At 37.8% G+C, this 20,906-nt stretch overlaps 1 protein-coding gene across 4 annotated transcripts in view; it reads right to left on the reverse strand.

Annotated features, from left to right (window-relative positions):
* The window catches only part of PPP2R2C (protein phosphatase 2 regulatory subunit Bgamma), a gene marked incomplete at its 5' end in the record, with an annotated part of 195,497 nt that overhangs the window by 27,237 nt on the left and 147,354 nt on the right, over positions 1-20,906 (reverse strand). For all 4 annotated transcript variants that reach the window (XM_082050548.1, XM_082050549.1, XM_082050551.1 and 1 more), the window contains one exon: positions 447-611. In XM_082050548.1, coding sequence (XP_081906674.1) covers positions 447-611 — 165 coding nt within the window. The remainder of the gene's footprint in view (positions 1-446; positions 612-20,906) is intronic.

A 20,906-nucleotide genomic window follows, 5' to 3' on the forward strand; every position in this document is an offset into this window, starting at 1 on the left:
TTTTTAGGAAGGACTCTGATATTTTTTAATACAGAAAATGGATTCAAAGTTTTGAAGGCTGTTTGGATGACACAATTACTTGCTGCAGTATTCAGAACAGTACTTGTATATACAAAAGAGTATGGTCATCTACTTAAATACTTACCCTCTCCCCCCTGCGCCCTGATTTTTCCTTTGTTAGGAATCATTTCTCTTTTGCTAGAGAGTTTTGGGTTCTTCATTAATCTGTGCAATAAGAACCACAAGTGTGACCAGTCACAGACATGACTGTTAGTAAGTTCATAGGTAGTATTTGTAGATGAGAAAACTTTCTTCCTTTTGCTGTTTTCTTTTCAACTCTGCCTGCAACTGAGAAGCTAATACACTGGGGTATGCACACATCTACATGCTGCCCATGAATAATAAGACTTTAATGACATCTGGGGCTCAAGGAATCAAGGACTTACGCTTGGAATGTTTGTCACAGAGAGCCGATGCCCTCATGTCGCAGAGTCTCAGGGATCCTTTGCTGCTGCTGTAGACAAAGAGATTGCAGTGATGGGGATGAAACTCAGAGGCTGTAATCACTTCTGTCAGGTCCTCCATATTGGCTGGCTTTATATCTACGATGTCTGAATGGAAGTTTAATTAAGGAAAATCCAGTTATATGCAGGTAAACCATGACTCCCACTGCCTTCTCAAAGAAGTGTGGGTATCTAAATGTCCATAAATTTAATGCTTTTTAGATAAAGATATACTAATTTGTTTGGCAGTAAGGTGTTTTTAAATTTTCATACCATCTGCACCAAACTCAAAGAGCCACTAGTCAACAAGTTTTACAGCAGAAGCCATTAACAGGTGAACATTAGTCCATGCTGTGTAAAGACATCAAAGAAACAGTATTCCAGGGGATTGGAACTATCACCTTCATTAAAACTAACAGAGAGCAGGAAGCTGTATCCCCTGCAGCTGCTATTGAAATCACTGCGCTATCCCAGATCATACTGACTGATAGGGAATATGGTAGAGCTCACATAAGCTCACTCCAGTAAAGGCTCACTGGCCTTTACAGTCATGCAACTTAAGCTAAAAAAAACCATATAGCTTAATTTAAAAGCCTCAAACAATAAATGTACTCTTTTGCAAAGGTAAATGCAGCAAATACAGAAGCATTTATACAAATAGATTTGTGTGAATATATACTAATGTAATATCCTTTCTTTTAAAATGTGCACAGTATTGTTTTTTCTATTTGAATACTTGTGAAAGGAGCATCTGAAACAGCATTCTTGTTTTTTTATGTAAACAATGCTCACTACCAAAATCAATATGAATTTCTGTGACTGAGAACTAGACATCTGAATCATTTAAGTGGACATATCACCAATAAAAATACATGAAAGATCAATTTTCTCAAGCATAAACCTGTCAGTTAGATCACCAAAGATTATCCCCATGAAGTACAGCTCACATATAGTGCGTCTCCAACACATATATATCCACTCATACATATTCACCTGCCTTGGTGAGCTTAAAACCAGGACTCTATTAGCGTGTATTTGGAGGTGGCAGCCAGCCTGTGGAAGATTGCTTACAAAGAAAAGTAGGAAAGAGAGTCCCATTAAGGGCCTGTAAGAAAAAAGTAGGTGTAGAAGCATAAAATGAAATAAGGATATATATGTAAAGCAGTATACTTAAATAAGATTGCACATTTTCATATGGCCCTCAGCAATCCACTGTAGATAAGCCATCCAAACATTAACAAATCCTTCGAACAAGAAGACTAACATTACTCTATTTTACTGATGAGGCTGTGCGAGAGGCAATAAAGGATTTGCATAAGATAACATGGGAAATGCACAGCAGAACAAACCCAGATCTACTGAGTCCCAGTTCAATGCCCTAAACACAAATCATCTGAGTGCCTGGATTCCCTAAACATAAAATTTGAATCAGCTGATGTTCAAAATTTAAACATCTCAGAGGATAAGATAAACGAGAAAATCTGTTTTACTGATGGCAAGAGAAATCACATACCAGGATACTAAGCCTGTTTCTGTTCCCACTGTGCACACTCCCCAAATGGAAGACTTTTAATTGATTTCTGTGGGAATGGGGTACATTCTACCACCACCTTTACACTCTATACTTTGATCTTTCCCAAAAATGTAGATCTGGGGCACTCAATGAAATGAAACAATACAAAAGATTCAGAGATAATTATCTTGATGACTTTGAATAGACAAATGCATCACACTGATGTTTTCTTTTTTTATATCAAGTAGTTCAAAAAGGAAAATATCAGCAAAATTATTAATATCTTGTGACATTTATTAGCAACTGGAAACAAATTAATGTTGCATTTCAACTGCATTCCCACTTACTTGCACTATCACATTTGCATCCATCTCCAAGAATCCATCACAATTAATATTAGTGCAATGGATATTAAGATGTAGCAATATTTATTTACCTCTTTGATAAGGCCTCACTAAATATTCTTGAAAATCAAAAGGAAAAAATACCTTCATTCAGTTATTTGTATTTGGCAAATCTGCCTCAAGAAATATCTTTAAGTAAAAGCAATTGCTTTCAGTGATTGAATTGATTTCAGGAGTTCAGAGAAATTATAGTAACTCAATACAAGAATTTCACCTCTCAGCAGAGAGATGAGTAATTGCTGAGTGATGAGAAAGATATAAAATATAAATAGAGTGTGTGAAACAGTCATGGTAAGTATCATTTTTCTAGAGGTTGAAGACAATATTGATGAATTTCCCTTCATTGTATGAAATGAATAATCCTATGCTGAATAATGAAATTAAATATTCCATTCTCCTGCCAGCAGAAAATAGTTGAAACAGGCTGTATTTCCAGATGTGATCTAAATCTCCACTGAGAAAGAATCTCTTTGCCTACTGAGGATCATAGAGAAAATACACCACTGAAAATTCATCATTTCATTAGATTTAGAAAAAATAAAACAATAACACTTGTATTGAAGTAAACAATCAAGGGAACAGAGTTGCACAAGAGATTTACCCCAAATGCATTTGTAATAATAGATGGGAAACCAGCCTCTGCTTTGACAGCTATAAAACGCAGTGTATCAAAAGAAGACCATGTTATACAAAAGAACATTTTCTTCCTCTCGTGATTTTTGCCATCTATTTGAAAACAATCAGGTACAGCTTGACATGTGATGTGTGGGAACTGTATTTAAACGAGCATGACATGGTAAGGGCAAGCATCTCCCATGGGACACTTCGCATTTCTGTTTTTCCACTTTCCCTTTGTGTCTTTTTCTTCCTTTTAAGTACAACATCGCATAGCAGGAAAATATTAAAAAATTGGACCAGACAGCTTGCTTCAGAAACAGGCCCTTTGGTGAACTTGAAGAGCTCAAAGAAGAGGGAAACTGGCAGAAGCTGATTAAATGAAAATTCCATTGCTAAAGGGAAAAGTATTCAAATGGCACAAATCTGCAGAGTCGCCTCCTACACTAACGGCTTCCCTTGCAATCCAGTCTTCTGGAGATATGTCCTGAGTGGGCCACAGTCCTTCTCCCCTAGTCCACTCACATGCAAATACCAGTCACACCCAACTCCTATTGTACCACATGTAACGTGGTACATTTTCAGTGTGTGGACAAAATAGCTAGGACCAAAGACTTCTAAGAGACAGAAAGACCAAAGAGTTAATCATTGGCAGTGCCCTTCTGTTGTCCCCAAAAAGCTGGTGTTCCTGTGCCTGAACATGGTAGGAATTTCCCTAAGAAAATGAAAAATAACTTCCCACTACTTTCACTCCCACACACACTTGCCAAGAACAAGGCATTTTGATCCCTGGTAGGTACTTGCACTAAGGGAAGGCTGAACTGATCCTTTGCCAGAGATGGGCTGGAATGCAGTGGCAGTCTTTTAATTCATTAACATTAAAACGAGGAACAGAAAATATCTTCTTGCTCACAAAAAATCCAGAACAGATCTGTCCCTCCTAACCCAACTGTTTGCTGTCTTATATACCAGCTCTCCCCTCCATTGCTTGGCTCAGTGAAATGGGATAAAGCTATGAAGAGGCCAACAGATTTCCTAGATGCTCTCCACAGCAAAATGGAAATGAAGGGTCTAGTATGCTTGGAGACAACAATGGTGAGAGATGATGTTCTTACAGTTGGGTTAGTAAAGCTACAAGACCAGGAGTTAATTTTTTGAAAGGCAACAAAGATACTCTAAGGCAACGTAACCTTTAATTTTGGCTAAGAGTGCCTATGCTGCTTTCCTGAAATAATTCAAGAACAGAGGTATAACACAGGAGAGTGAGCAGGCAGGACAGGACCTGACTGAGAGGAGAAAGGAGGCGTTAAGGAAAGATCTGAGGGAAGCAAAACAGCAGGAGAGGAAGGAGGAAAGAGCATAAGGAAAGGCACGATTAACAACCTGTATGACACGCTGTGCGAGGGATGCGATCAGAGTACACAATTCAGTTCTATGGCATGTTCAGTTCTCATCCAGTATTTTGTGCTGCTGTTGTGCAGCTGATATTAAAATGAGTATGACAGGAGGAAGAAGATTTGTTCCACTGCCTCTGGGCCACTGATCTAAGAGAAGTACCCTCCTCTGGGAGAAGTCACTCCATAAAGTTCCTTTTAGTGCAGGTTACAAAGATGACCCTCACCTTGATCCAAAATTTGCATTAATCAGACTTCTCCACTTGATCAGCTAGAATATAAATGAGCACGCCTGCTTTATGCTCATGCCAAAACACGTATAACGAGAATGTGGAAAATACATAGGGTTCCTGCTGAGCCAAAAAGGTTCCAGAATGAATTTCCTTGTAAGATAATGGAAACATAGCAGTCTCCTCAAAACAGATTAAATTCCCTTTGAAGCGAACAGTATGCATAAAGAAATAGCTGCTTTGTCTTCCTGAAAACATGAATGAATTCTATAAGAAACTGAATTTTGTAGACAACGAGCTTCAAGCTCACAAGCTGTAGCATATAGAGGACTGAATCTTATTATTTTGGAATCATTTTTATATAATTTGAGGGTTCAATGCAACAAGGAAATGCATCAGATGAAGGCTACAGGAAAAAACGGAAACTCCCCTTTATTCAACTGCAATGGAGGACAGCAGCTTTCTTTGGAAAGATAGACAGAATTTTCCATAATAGCTTCACAAGAAAACGAAAACACTTATCTTTCTTATTTCAATATATGCTAATGTGATACTGCATTTTTACCCCTTCATGGGACTTGGGTTTTGCAATTTTTAAGCACTTTCAAAATGTAAACTTCAGCTTAACGTATCTTCCCAAATCTGGCTGTTAGTTCTGTTTTGCACAGAGGTTTGTTCCAGCTACTAATTTTGACTGCATCTCACACCCACATTCTAGCCTAGTCCTACAAAGATTCACCGACTAGCAGTTCAAATCAATAGCAATTCATAGAAGCTGCCAGGGCTTCAGTTTAGGTAATTGATTACTGTGGTCCTGCTGAGGCTCTACACTTTTACTATAAGCATTCTTCTGAGTGGTTTCCTCTGTTAGTCATTTCGTGCACACTATTTTCATCACAAGGATGGAACCGTGGTGCTTACAAATCAAGCTCTACCAGTTTTACACTTCCTACATGGTGGTTATATCATTTCTATACCATGCACCAGCTGAGGGAATTAATTCCAAAGCCTACTTCCAAAAGCCTACTATTCCAGGGTGTGTACCTCAGGGGAGCAGAGGTAGAATCAGGCCTCAGTATGCTTTATAACATCATGATGTCATTACATCGATCTTTTTATGAAAGCAAGAAGCAAGCCCTAATTTTTAAATAACCACCTGTTTACTCCTTTCTTGTAATTTCTTAAAGATACGCTGTATGTTTTCACTGTTGAATGACAATTCTACATAGGCATGTCGTGACAGTAAGGACACCATTGGATAGGGTCCGGCTCTTGAATCTGTGTCTTTATGACTTGTTGTCCCAGAGTCAAGGCCTTCTGAAACGGATAGTCAATAGGTTAATGGATTTGGCCTTTTATTCAAATTCCAGCGTTTTACCTTAGGCAGAGAGATGACCCAGGGTTTATTTTCTAAATACCCCTAATAGCCACAGTGTCAATGCTTTTGATCACACAGCATTCGCACACTGCTCCACTAAAAGCATGTACTGTACGGGTTTTATTAAAAGCTCAGAGAGTTGCAATTATGTTGTCTGTAACATTTGGTTCTTCTGAACTGGAGTTGGGAACTCTGGCAACAGTCTCACATCAGTCGTGATTTGCTGAAAATATCAACTTAAATGGCTTGATTTTGATTGGCCATTAAACACCTCCATCAAAGGTGTTTAGATAGTGCCATTATGATAGTACAAAGGCTTCTGACAGCTTTTTTTTTTCCTGTATTTTTCCTCGTATCAGGGCTACCAGATATAGAAAGCATAAGAACTGCTATGGGGCCTTTTAGCCCTATGTGGAAGGCCAAGTCATAGACAATTATGCTGAGTGCTGTGCAAGCACAATGTAAATGGGTTGTTCATAATATAAAGAACAAGTACAAAGTGCATACAAAGAAGAGATTAAGTAACATTAACACACTTCTGTGGACTTCTGAGGTTTCTTAACTCAAGGAGTATAGCCCAAGTCAGATGGAAAAAGAGATATTAGTGGAAGAAGAAAAGACATGGACATAGCTAAGAGGCTGCACTAGCAATAACTTTCCAGCTACTCAGCTAGAACTAGCCATGAAAGAGAATTTGGCTGTGTTAGGTAAACAAGAGGTATAAAAATTAAGCTACTGTTGAGATCCTGCTCTACCCAGAGATAGGATGATATATTCGATACATCTCCTGTCTTATCGGTAACACACATTCGTACAGTGTGGATAATGAGGAGGTTTGTGTGCTGGAGTGGTGCTCCTTGGCAACAGCCTCACATTTCACACCACTGTCAGCACAAGATTGCCCCTGCTTCTCACAATCTAATATCTCAAGCTTCAGCCAGATGTGTGCCTAATTTAGCTCTCTGTTTTCTAACGCCATAAAACTTACAAAACATGAGAAGCACAGAGGTGAGTTTAAGAATCAAGATGGCACTGTTTTAACTGGCAGCTGATGGGAGCCAAGGTCCCTGAGCACTAAGGGACTAACAAGATTTATTCAAGGCTGAACAGGAAGCCAGGGACAGAACTTAAATACCAAACTTCTGAACCAAACCTGCAACTCCTGGACTTCCCATCTCAAGCTTCATTCGGAATTGGGGATACTTAGCAAGAAATTGCAAGTATTACTAGAAAACATTTTCCATTCATTAAGTTCAAAGCAAAGGAGAGTCAGTGTCAGTGTTTTACAGATAATGAAACTAAGGCATGACGTGGCAAAGACTTGGCAAAGGTCTGCTAAAGGGCCAGCAAGAGCAATAGTTCTGGACTCCAATTTAGTGGTCTCTCCCCTCTCTGTCCACAGCACTCCAGGCATGTGAGTATTCACACAGTTCTTTTCTGGGTTAGTTGGTTCTGAGAAGTTCTTTTGTTATTATTACATTTGTCTTATGGAATTTTTCCCCAGAATGCAGACCAGTCGAAAAACTCATTCTGAATTTGAGAGATCTCACTCCGATCTTTGTAACATCAGAATCACTTTGCACTCCAATTATAATAACTCGGTAGAACAAAAACAAAATGCAGCAAGAAAGCCCCAAGTCTCTGTTACACAAATATTACTTGAAAGAAATAATCTACATATTTTAAATGTATTTAGTAAAACGCCTGCATTTTCATCTGTAGACACAGTCACATGCCTGCTTTAGCGACAACCATATGCACATGCAAGTTTTCAAGAGCAAAGAAATAATTATCTGGATACACGCAGCTGAGAACAAAATTAAGTGGATGAGTCAACAGAGGAAGACTTGCCTTTTCAAATGCACATCTGCGCTTTCCTGTGTACAGTGCTCAATCACTGAAAGGCTGCAGAGTCATATTTATTTAATATATTTGCATTTTAATTAATTGTGATTTGTCTGAAACTACTGTGGGATGTTTAACGTTACACTTGGAACATAAATACAAGAAGTGCCTCAGGTACATATAAATTATTAATAGAAGAGACTTATTAAGTCACCTATCTCAGCTTCTCTTAGGCAGTATTATTCTATGCAGTAGGATAAGTGGCACCATGTATGACATACTAGCAAGGGTTCCAAGAAAAGAGTGCAACTTCGACACAATAAGGCAAGGACAAATTATAAACTAAAGCAATATTATCTCATAATTCGCAAATCTTCTTTCCTGAAATCCCTGAGATGTTTAAAAGATAACTGACAGGGATTTACTTGGTTTGCTGAATCCAGTCCCTGGTAAGACACAGAAATACAACATATATAACTTTCTAAACTCCATTTTAAAAGTAGCCAGAGATTGTTTCCCACATAACTTTGAAAGAAGAGATAACATATCTATTTTTTTTAATGAATAACCTATGCACTAACTGGTAATACCATAAAGAAATTTCTTCTTGATAATTATTAAAATCCCATGCAGCTGAGGAAGATCTGCCTATTAAAAGGCAGACACAGAACTTCCAGCTGGAGGGTATAGACTCTTTAGAGAATTTATTTCCCTATATGCAATTTAGTCTTCCATATACCTTTCAAAAAAGCCCAATACAGCAGTATTTGTACCCCTGTAGAGTAGAATAATTCCATATTTTAACTCAAGTTACAATTAAAGTCATAAAGGACTAATTTTTTTTTTGCAAAATTTAGCTAGATGGAAGTGTCTTCTATAGCATCACGCTCTCTACTTCCCTACATGTTTGTTATGGAAGTAGTCACATAAAATTATCAAAACAAAAAATAACCAGATACTTCTGAAAAACAGGTACTTTAAAAACACTAAAGGCTTATATTCAGAATTTATACTGATATTTCTGACTGCAACTAAGCTCATACTGCCAAGAAATCACTGAATGAGAGCAATGTGAAAATGAAAATGAGGAACAGATTCAGTTCTCTCAAAAACTCCACAGTGAAAGTTTTCCAAATTATCTATATTAAATTACATAAGACACCTGATTTAAAACCTTTTGGCAGGATTTATTAACTAGCTGCTTAACTTATGTGAAAGGATTTGCAAAAATGCCCATCAGCTTGGTCCCTAGGCACTGCAGAGAAACACGGATTCCAGGAGTTTTGAAACACAGAGATTATTCTCCAAGGCAAAGGGGTTCAATATTCACAGCTGTATGCCTGTTCGTTTGCTTGATGTGCTTTCAGAACATTGATTCCAGACAAGTCACACAGCTTGTAGTCAGTATGAAAACAGTTAAAATAGACCTATTCTTAACTCTGGTGCTGTAACTGTGTTAAAGTTAATATTGCCTTTATTTACAGGGCATTTTTGTTCCAAAGGCCCCAAAAGTGACCCCCCCTTAACTATCGCAATGTCGTATGCAACGGCACTACTGAAGTGTAGTCCTTGCAACTATTATGACAACAGATAAGAGAGAAACATCTACATTAATAAGAATTACCCTGGCTACTTCAATAGTGAGAAAAGCCTCCACGGTCTCAGGTTTTAAAGACTAACAGAACACAGAGGTACAGACTGCAAGCTTTACAATACCCAGGGTGACTGTGAGTATTTTTATGATGCCTCTGTTCCTGTAGTGTATACTCTTCAAGATAAAAGATTTCAGCCAATGAGTAAAGCCAGTTATACTTCCTTCTCCATGTTAATACTTTCAAAAGATTGTGCTTTGCAAGGTTAATTTCAAGTCCAAACTCACATGGGAACGAGAATAATTAGACTCATTTAAGAGAATTCTCCCCTCTGGCAGAGCTGATTAAATTATTTATACATTATCTTTTTGGATAATTGTACCCAGAACTGTGTAAATGGGTTTTTTGTCTAAATTTCAATAAATTCATAATACATGTTTTTAAGTTGGATATACCACCTGCACCTGTGGCAACAAAGACTGGCTCATTTTTAAAATGCTTCAATGAGAAATTAATCCAGAGGGAAACAAAAGTATGCAATTTAAAAGCTTCCGCAATGACACCATACTGATTAAAACTCATCAACTGAAGAAATAAAATTAGTAAGACAATAAATCTCAGACTGAATGCTGTTATCCATTTCCACAGGAATAACTTCATTGACTGCAGCCCCATTACACTAAAATATGAGTGCTACTTGGCTGAGTATCAGCTCCATTAAGTGACCCTTTATCTGTAATTTAATATTCCTTGCTATCGTTCCCAAGTCCCTCTGTGACAGGTGTGCTCAACCCCCTTGACCAGACTGGCGGTGGTTCGGTAGAGGCTCCAAAGGAGCCAAAGGCCTGAGCCATGGCTGGGCCATGACCTTCTCCAGCTCCCCCACAAAGGAGCAGAGTGGCACAGTGAGCACCAGTGCCTGTGGGCCCAGAGCACACGTCATCCGAGAGACGTATGAGTAGTGCGTGGTTTTCCAAGCCTAATTTCTCAAGGAATAAAGAAAGTTGTGGGTACAAGGAGTCTCATGCACACCTTTACCAGAAAGATGATTTGACTACAAGCCAACTACTTTATTCAATAAACGTGACAGCCTGGGTGAGCCTTCTTGGAGCTCTCCCTGTTGGGCAGCGTGGCTGTATGGGGGTGATCTATCCTGGAGCTGGGACACCTCTCAAGGTTGCTCCGAGACACCTAGAGACCTTTCACCAATGGCAAATCTTTGCTAAGCAATCAATATCACATACAACCTTGTAGTACAGTATTTTTGAGTTTGCCTTGGTAACTTGGTAGTAATGAACATTACCAATCCATGTGGCCATCCAATATTAATCACTACAACCTCTGTATTCTTTAACCCTATTCCTTGTATCGCTACCCTTTGACATATACCATTAACCAAGTCCGGGATTAAGATTGGACACAGCCACATGTAGGCTCCATAAGGAGTTTAGAAGGTGATGGGGTCCATTCTGAACCTCATGACTCACAGGGGGGTCTTCCTTACCATCTGCATCTCCAGTCTCTGTGAAAATCGTTCTAACTTGAGGCTAACTCAACCTTCCTCTATATATTTCCTCCATGAAGTAATTAATAAGGTGAACCTTGCCATCAAACTTGGTGAACCTCGTAAACCACTCTTATCTTTGGTAAATTACATCCAATTCATTAATTCTGTCGAATCATTATTTTACTTCAGTAAAACACATTGCTGCTTCTCTCCTTTGAGTGAGGTGCATTCCACTCACTTTGCGACATCTCCTTTGCTAAGGATCTCAGATTCTGGATAAAACCTGAAAATTCTAATGTAATAAACCACGAGGGTGAAAAAGGAAATATGTCTGGTGATGCTAACATTCATTTCAGGTCTACTAAGTGCTCCTCTTTCTTTTATAGCAATGAACTTGAGAAAGCTCAGCTTTGAAATGGCTTTTATAGGCTCGGGATTTCACACTATTCTTTATAATTTCCTGCAACTCCAGTCAATTTTCTTTTTCCTTTTTACAAGTAACTACACAATATTAAAAAAAAATCAAGAGTATTTTAATGCCTCTGGCTAAGTTTTTCCTTACCTATGCATCATTGAAATAATAGCTATGGGTCTCTATTTGGGGACAGCTACATTAGGGAAGACAGAGGGTTAGATAAAGAAATCCATTAAAACGATAACACAATCACACACTTATTCATTCAAGTTGTGTATGGACAGGAGTGATAAGTAAGAAAATTACGTATTCTGATTAACAAATTAATATTTTTATTAAACAATAAATCTGCAGTGCAGTAATTATCCCAAGGCTATAGCAATGCTCAAATCACGTTAAATTAACTTCTTTCAAAGCAACTCCAGAAAAAGAAACTGGCCTTTGCCAAGAATGGAACAACCTCAGCTATAATGAGTTTTTCGCAGCCAGGCTCAACTCTTCCAATTTATTTATTTTGGGGGGACAGCTAGATAGGGAATATTTCCATAGCACTATCCCAGGCCCTGAAGACTCTGATGTCTAACACTCCAGCCATGTATTGTTTGCTTTTGCTGCACTGTGCACTTCAGCTGTCTGGCAGAAGGGTCTCAGGCAGTGATTCAATGCTAAAATATTGTTTAATTAGCTCTGATATTGTTCCTTTGGCTATCAGACCTGCTCTGTCATCCAGTGCGCTCTGACTGGCTGATAGTCAAATTCCTGAAATAGGAGTCAATTGAAGGTGATGAGAATAGTTAAAAAGCAATTGTTTCTGACAAGGATCATGAAGGATCCTCTGGCAAGACACAAAACCAAACAAAAGTCTTGAAAGACCACTTTCGCAAATTTATTCATGGTTTTCAGAGCTTCCTAAATCTGGACCTAAAGCCTCCTAAAAGATGCTGAGACTTCTCTGTATTTCTTGGAAACAAATCCTCCTCAAGATCTTTATAGTACCTACTCACACAACCTTACTGGCTATCATTATTACTTATTGAATTACAGCAATTAGTTATAAAGACTGTAAAGACTGCAATTTGCACAAGATAACATATAAACACATGACTGCTTTTGTTCTAAAAAGCTTAAAAACTGTACTCAGTTAAGATATTCTACAATAGATGATGACCACATCAGAAATAATGTTGTGTCCAAAACAGACTCAGTTTTACCTCAACAAGTGCAGAACTGATTCAATGTCTGTTGCGGAAGCTGTATCCATGTTAGTGTCTACAAGATGAAGTCATTTAGGTGATCCTAGAAATGCAGTTCACTCTTGGGACTTTGCACTAGGGACACACAGAATTTTTCTTACAAATTAGTCTGTTGAGAGCTCATGAAAGGCTCTGTTTACTATCAGGATTCTACACAGCTCAGAGAAGATGACAACTTATAGTTACACATACTTACCTATTTACTGATTTTATTCCACAATTGTCACTAAAAACACTTCTTGTGTGACTTTAATAAAAGAATTCCTACTGCATTCTCCTAATGAGCATCAAAAAGAACTTTTCCAGCTACCACATTTCTAAAATCCTTATTCTGGTGGTCACATCAGATATCTTGTTTAAAGCTTAAAATTCTTTACTTTATACCACATTTGACTACTGTGGTTACAAAGAACAGGTGCCTGATGCATTGTTTAATTACACACCCACAAAGCCAGCCTGGTCCCCAGCCTCGCAGAGAATTCTTTCCTCCTTTTATGTTCTTCTTAATTATTATTTATCTAGTATTACGTATCCAATTAGTGTGGACCCCTACAGAATCTAAAACAGTTTAAAGAAAAATCAGGAGTTATTTGATCATTGATATCTAGTAATACTGCTTAACAGCTCCATTAAAATGATTATTGGGTTTTATTCTGTGAAGAGCTGTCTTTCTCCAGTATAATGTATATCAAAATATTCTTTTTACAGTGCATATACAATTTTGACATTGGAACTCTGCCTAGCTTTGCTTGTACACATAGGTAAGGTGTAGTATGTAGCTAGTATTTGAACACAAATAAAGTGATTACTCTGCTTTGTTTAAATCGTCACGGTTTGAGGCTTAATGTTACAAACATCACAAAAAGTAAATGCAAATTGATGCATGAAAAACATATAAAAGAGGCCAAAATGCATTTCACTAATACCTTTTTTGTCTCCAAAAATACTGATTAACTTGACTGTAACTCTTACATCAGCTAACAAAGAGTCAGACACCTTCCTAGCTCGTGGATCATTTAGGACAGGAGTGTCAAAGTCATTTTCACTGGGGGCCACATCAGCCTCGTCGTTGTCTTCAAAGCACTGAATGCAATTTTAGGACTGTACGAATGTAGGAGTAGTTTCCACAGTCCTAAAATTACATTCTGGCCTTCGAAGGCAACAATGAGGCCGATGTGGCCCCCAGTGAAAATTACTTTGATACCCCTGTCCTAGGATGACGCATAAACTTTTGGTATTTGGAAATTCAAGCTATCCTAAACCCATATGATTACAAATCTGTGTCTTGATTTCCAGCAGAATTTATTTCATATACCATTATTTGCGAACTTCTCAACACAATGAGGAAATCCTCCCAACGACTAAAGAAAACACGAAGTAATTTTTCACTTTCATGCAATCAAGGATTTATATGTGAATGACCCACCAAGAAGAAAATAAAAGGAGAATATCAGAATTTGGGTGGGTCAGCACTCTAGACATGAAATAACATATATGTACTTCACCTTGACAGTAGCAAACCCCCCTACTTTCCTCTTCAAAACTACTGTAACCAGATCAAATAGTACAGTCGTACTTGCTTTTCCTTATCCACAATACTAACTGAAAACATCAAAAAATACTGTCTGCAAGAGCTCAACTCCAGCAAGCTTTTATAAACTTGATGTGTTTGTTAAGCTTTAAGTCAGTATGGAAAAAGCATTAAAAATCTAGTTAGATATGAAAGACATGCCAGGCCTCGCTACAAAACAGAACCTTATCCTCTAGTTTTCTGAGGCATCCGCAAAAGACTATAAGAATTGCTTATACAATTTAATGCAAGGAATCTTTCCAGAAATGAGGGATTATTTTTCATGATTTCAATAATTTTCTTCAATACCCTTAAGCACCATCATATGTATACAGGACAGCACTTTCTTGTGGTCCCATTACCTGCACTTTACAAGCCTCATGCTGGAGCTTGTTTCTATTTCTGAGCCTTGGTATATGACCCATAATCTGTTGCTACTCATACACACGATGCTTTGCTGACACATAAATATTCAGCATTAGGAATAAGAGCTATGTAAGAACTATAGTACCTGTTGCTAATCCATTAATCACGTCTCAGCAAAACTAAATACTGAACTACTGCAGTGTAAATGTTCCTCAAATTACTGGGTGATTTGGTATCTACAGTTGCATAGGTAATTTCAAAATAGTTTATTTTTAAAGCACAAAGACTCTAAGCTGAAAGATCTCAAACCCAAAGATTAAGAGGCAAAGTCAGTGGAAACTGCCATTTTGCAGAGCTTCAAAAATTAGGTTGCTTAAAACCAACCTGAATTTAATCGCTAATCATTGCTAAACAGATAATCATGAATTTCCATCTGGTATAATTATTTTTCAAAAGAGAATATTTTCCATTGCTTCAGATAAGAGTAACTTAAAAGAAAAATGCTTTGGAGAGAGAAGCAGGGTTAGGTACTACAATCCTTTTCCTAAATTTACCATCAAATAACTAGATGCTAAGCATGGGTAACTTAAAATTGCATTTCAGTCCTCAACAAAGTTTTTGCATCCAATTATCTTCTGCAAGGTTACAATTGTCATATTTAAAAAAAAAAACAAAAAAACAAAAAAACACTGAATTATTTTGCTCTGTCCAGTAAAGCAAGTGATGCCCAACAAAAAACCTCTGTTCTCAGTGAAATTCCATCCCACTGCATTCTGGCAGTTAACAGACCTCTATAGAGCAAACATACACTGACATTTTTCCAAAATGAAACCATTTTCCTACTGTTTCTTCACCTCTGTTACCTTTTTTTTACAGTATTTCTCTCTCCTGAACAGTTTGCTACTTTACCTAAGGCAGAATTAGATTATGGATGGAAGCAATGGAAAGTGGGATCTAACTGGGCAACATTTAGATTCTGGTTGAAATTCCAGATTTGGCTCTAACATTCTTTGTTTCATTGAGTATAAAGTGGAGCTAAGACTGACTAACCTCAAAATTTTAGTACAATTATTTTAAATATTTTTATTGCAAATTATTTCATTGTGTTAAAGTATGTCAAGCACTTCAGTAATACAGAGGAGGAAAGATCTCTATCGTGACCAGTTTACAATATCATTATCAGCAGATAAGAAATGCCAATGCAACAAAGAATCTAACAGTTAAGTATTGATACTTGGTGCGAATGTTTTGCATTCACAAATTTCATGCAATAGAATTACCTTCTTTTTAATTTTTTATCCTTTTATCCTTATAATGTTCTTCCACATGGCTTTGTAAGATAGGGCACTGGAGCCCTTATCATTTCTAGTAGCCTGCCGCAATTACAGCACAATTCAACATTTCTCAAAATGCACAGAAAACCTCCAGTTGACAGTACTCAGATGTAAGTTAAGTCTCAAAAATCTTTATTTTTACTACTGTCAACTCTGATTTTTACTAGAAGGTCAGCATTCCCCTGCTGAAAAAAGTAGAGACTAAAGGGTACATTACATCAATCCAGTATCTAATCAGCTTGCTGAAAATATGAGGTTTTTTCCCTCAGTTCATCACATAGTAGTGTTTTAATTAGAAAAGCAAAGCAACCATTTCTCAATAGTTACACTTTAAAAGAGAGTGTTAAACCATAACAACAGGGTACATAGTACCTCTGCAATCGTCTGCTTCTAACTTACAGACCTGATTTTAGTTTTGCGGATATTTTCATTCTCCTCTAAAGGAGAGAGAGACAGTGACAATGTATGCGGGAGAAGAAGAGACTCCAGGAAGTGAAGAATAAAAGAAGCCCACAAATTTGAGTTAAAGCTACTCATATGTTGCTAGTAGTAACTCAGTGAGAATAAGATTTCATGGTATAATATATACTTTCTAAACACGTGATACAGATTGGCAGAATCTTTCTCGATAGAATAGGAAGTACTAAGATGTAATTCATGGAGCTCTCAAAATAAGAGAAATAATATCTGCCAACTCCCCAAACACAAAGTGTATGCTTGAGGAAAACAGTGCTGCTGGGGGAGGTGGCGGCGGGTTCTCACACAGTAAAGGCATTCTGAGAGTGCAGAAAACGCATCCTTGTGCCCGCAGCTTGTACACAGTCATCCTGGCTGAGGACTTTTTATAGAAACAGCCTTATCTCACTCAAGGGCATAAACTTGCCAGCTTACAGCTCCACAAATGCCAAGAGAATGCTGTAGATTTACTTTCCATTCAGCATTCAAATGCATAGAACTGAGGCATGTAACAGGAATTTCCTACAGCAAGCTATCTTCCCCAGCCTGGGAGCTTCTCCCAGAGCAATATATATGCCCTATATGTGCACTTTATTCAGCTGCACAATGGGCTGCCACAGACCTGGTCTCCATCAATGTACCATGTTATTTTGTTTGTTCTATTTCTTTTCTTTTTTGTTGTTGCTTTCTTCTTAAGTAAATAGATTTCCCCAAGATACGGTGCCTAACAATCTGACTATCCATGATATGCTTCAAATACTGGAATACATTAGACTATAAGAAGGCCAAATAGTGATTTGCTAATTAGCTTAACCCTTTTGGGACACAGAAGAAAGAATTTTTTATTAAAACGGGATAACCCTGGACTATATTGATCTGACTGAGAAATGAGTATTTTAGTCAAGATGAGTCTCAAGATGAGTACATGCTGGAAACGGTGATGCTGTTTCCATAGCAATGCCATGACAGCCTCTAGAGTGAAATAGTGTGCTACCAGGAAATGAAGGGAGTTCAAGTGCTATGAGCTGCATAGTTCTGTGAGCAATCCCAACACATTCTCATAAAGAATATTTAGTACAGCCAGATAGTCCAAAGATTGCTGCTGATGTGAAGTAAACCTTATCAGTATGCTTCCAGCAGTCCTGTTTTCTCATTCACTACACCCAAGATGACTTATCTAAAGGCTTAAGCTGTGGGCAGCACTGCTAAGCCATTTCAGACTGAACATTAACAAATAAAGCAACCTTTACCTCCCTTTTTTTCCACTGAAGAATATCATCTATAATTAAGGATACTGACTCTCATTCTCTGTAACACAACCAAACACATTCAACCTTTTAGTGAAGAAAGGCTTCATATGTGCAACTATTTACCAGCTGACCTTCCCCCTTTCTCTTCTCTCACCTCTTTCTCTCTCTTGCCTCCTCCTGTCCAAACGATACTGAGCAAATCTGCCCGCACGTGGGAAGCAATGTGTAGAAGGCTTGCATATTCCTCATGAAAATTTACACAGTCCTAGCATGAAAATCACTTGCCTGCTTTTTACCCCAGTTTATGCTAATAGAAAAGCAAACCAGAAAACCACTAATTGTATTTTATTTGCCTAAGGCTTTACCTAAGGCATATATTCTGGTTGAATTCTGCAAGGCTGATTTAAAATATTTTCCAAAGGAGACAGAAAGAGAATTAACTTAAGATCTGCATTGCTTTGTGTTTTCATTTTCAAAGAAATGAACAGTTCTCAGTGATTTGTAAAACTGCTAAAATAATGGTTATGACCCTGCTGTTCTTAAATTAAATTCTACAAGATACAGTACTTTACTTGAAAAACACCCTAGCATACTGCTGCTAATCCATTCTTTCTCCAGTGTCTCCCTGCGATTTGTAAATGTGTTCCAACATGAGCTGAATGTCCAGAAATTCTAGCACTGTATTTGTTGTTTGTGTCATTGTCACAACCAGCCTCTTGGGTAAACAGATTCATTACATGCAGCAGTGCTGCCTCTGAGGGAAAGTAGAACGACAAACACACATCACTGCCAGATCCCTTATTAACAAATGCCGTTTCAAACCAAAATGTTTTCTATTTATTGTTTAAAACATGTATTTCAAGCAATCAAGCCTTGTATGTAAAGTAGCAAGATGCTTCATTTCCATTTTGCATCTAGCAAAAAGATGTGAAGCAAGCATTTTTAAAACAGCCCAAGCCTCCTCCTGCCTCTCTCCCTAAGTGTGTTGCAGAAGGCACCAAGCCCAGCAACATTCATTTATAATTTAAAGTGTTTGCTTCGCAGAATTTTTTCATCTTAATACATTTCGTCCTAATTGCAACCAGCACACTCAATGTTTCCACCGGAAGCTCATCTGCTTCCAGGACAGTTTTATGTAACTGGGTTTTCTGTAGGACAGTTTCTTTATGGGACATATATGCAATATCTTTATGGGACAGATGTTGAAATCTAGCAGAAAACATGCCCTTGCAATTCTCCAAGGACTTACAGGCTTCTATATGGACAAAAAGATACCTGTGAAAAAACTGAAGCAAGTTTAACACATTCATCCTCTTTTTCCAGTTATGATGGTCTCCCAGTAAATTCTCCAATATGAGTATTATTCTGTAACCATCTCACCTTCTTTTGGAACACCTATCTCAACTTTTCAATTTATCAAAGAGTTAAGTAAAAGTAACCTGCCTGATGATCTGGATAGGACAAGTGAATACAGATACAGTTTATACTGTCTGAAACAGAAGTGAATACAGCCTATATAACTCAGTCTACTCTCATGAATATGTACTGGTAGCCAGCCACAAAAGTCAATCTGCCGCCACCATTGCCAGCATAGCAACAATGGTTTACCCCAGCATTGATCATCCCTATACCTAATGTTCTCTACTATCATTGCCTAAACTCTCTCATCACAATCCTCCCAGATGTTCATTCATGTGCATCCAAAAGAAGCAGCAATAGCTGTATTCCAATCCAGGATAGAAATCGAGTTATCCCAAAGTCATCCACGTAAGTATCCCAAAGCTACTGTCTCAGATACAGGAAAAGTTTCCTATCTTAAAATTCATAAGCAGATTCTTAATTCCTCTCCCATCACTCCTAGAACATACTCAGAAACCAAGCATGCTACTATAAATTGTATCATTTTTTAAGAGTTAAATCAATGATTCAACCACAGACTCTAAAACACTTCTTCATCAGTAAATATTCAATGACAGAAGTGTGCTAGTGCTTGAAACAGAGTCCACACTGCTGTCACCAAATATAGGGGTTGAACATACAGGAGCAGGAGCAATAACATCCTAAACAGTTATTCCATCTCATATAATTTTGCTATCCATGTTGCTCTATCAAGACATATTGTAGTAGTTATGACTGTAAGACTCAGTCTACTTTTCACCTCTTACCTAGTATATTGCTAGAATTTGAAACATCACTGGAGGCCAAGTGCTTCCAAAGCCTGCATAAAAGTGTTTTCATACAAAGGGTAAAATAAATGTTGTTAATCAGGGCTATGAAATGTATAGTTTTCCTCAGACATTTATTTACATTTTCTGTCTCTATTTCTTCATCCACAAAATAGCAGACACATTCATCTATCTACCAGCCTCTTAATTATTTTACACTACCATATTCACAATACTTTTCTTTTGATTGTATCAAAACTCCCATAGTAAGGCTGTTCTTTTCAAGGATTTACACACATTTGGGGTTTAAAAATTCATTTGTGGCTGATATTTCTGTCAGTAAGCTCTTAGCGTGACAAATGACTTAATAAAAACTCATGTTGTTCTCATGAACTATTATAACTATTTATTTGTTTATTTTAAAAGTTGTCAGAAACATTTCTCTTGGCAATCCACAAAACAGCTTTTAACACAATAAAAGGCATTGCCAAAAGCGAAGACTTATCTTGCATGAGTATTATGGAATGTGATCTGGTTATCATACACAGACACAGAGAGACTGCTGTGCTTGCTCTGACTCACTGCTCCACTTTACGTGAGGAGGACACACAGGAGAGAAGAATTCACAGTAGCCACATATAAAAGTGTCCAGGACAGAAATGAGACTGGAAACTGAAGCTACAGTGAAGAGGATGCTGTGGGGAGCCACCCTGCTTCTCCATACACAAGTGCTGGCAAACGATTTTCCTAACCTTTCTCTCTTACTAAAGGATATCAAAGACAGATATAGCTGCTCTTTGAAGAGCCACATATCGATTGGTCCTATACAAACAATCTTATTAAACAGGGCACCATTTACCTTGCCTAATCTAGACAGGTCAAAGACAGAAAAAGAATATGCGCTCAGAAACAAGAAGATATTTCCTGCAGTCCCCAGGGTAAAGTCATCTGTCATTTAATCCTGCAAGGGCAGCTTTTTAAGTACACTAAGAGTTGTTTGATTTAATCAAAATGTTTCCTGCGACATTAACAAAGCACGCGTTAAGCTCCACAGATGATCTGGCCTATGAAGGAAGAAATATAAACAATCACCAGGGACAGGTGCTTTGTTTTAGG

Source organism: Streptopelia decaocto (genome assembly GCF_964273445.1).
Source record: "Streptopelia decaocto genome assembly, chromosome: 4".
Classification (NCBI taxonomy): Eukaryota; Metazoa; Chordata; class Aves; order Columbiformes; family Columbidae; genus Streptopelia; species Streptopelia decaocto.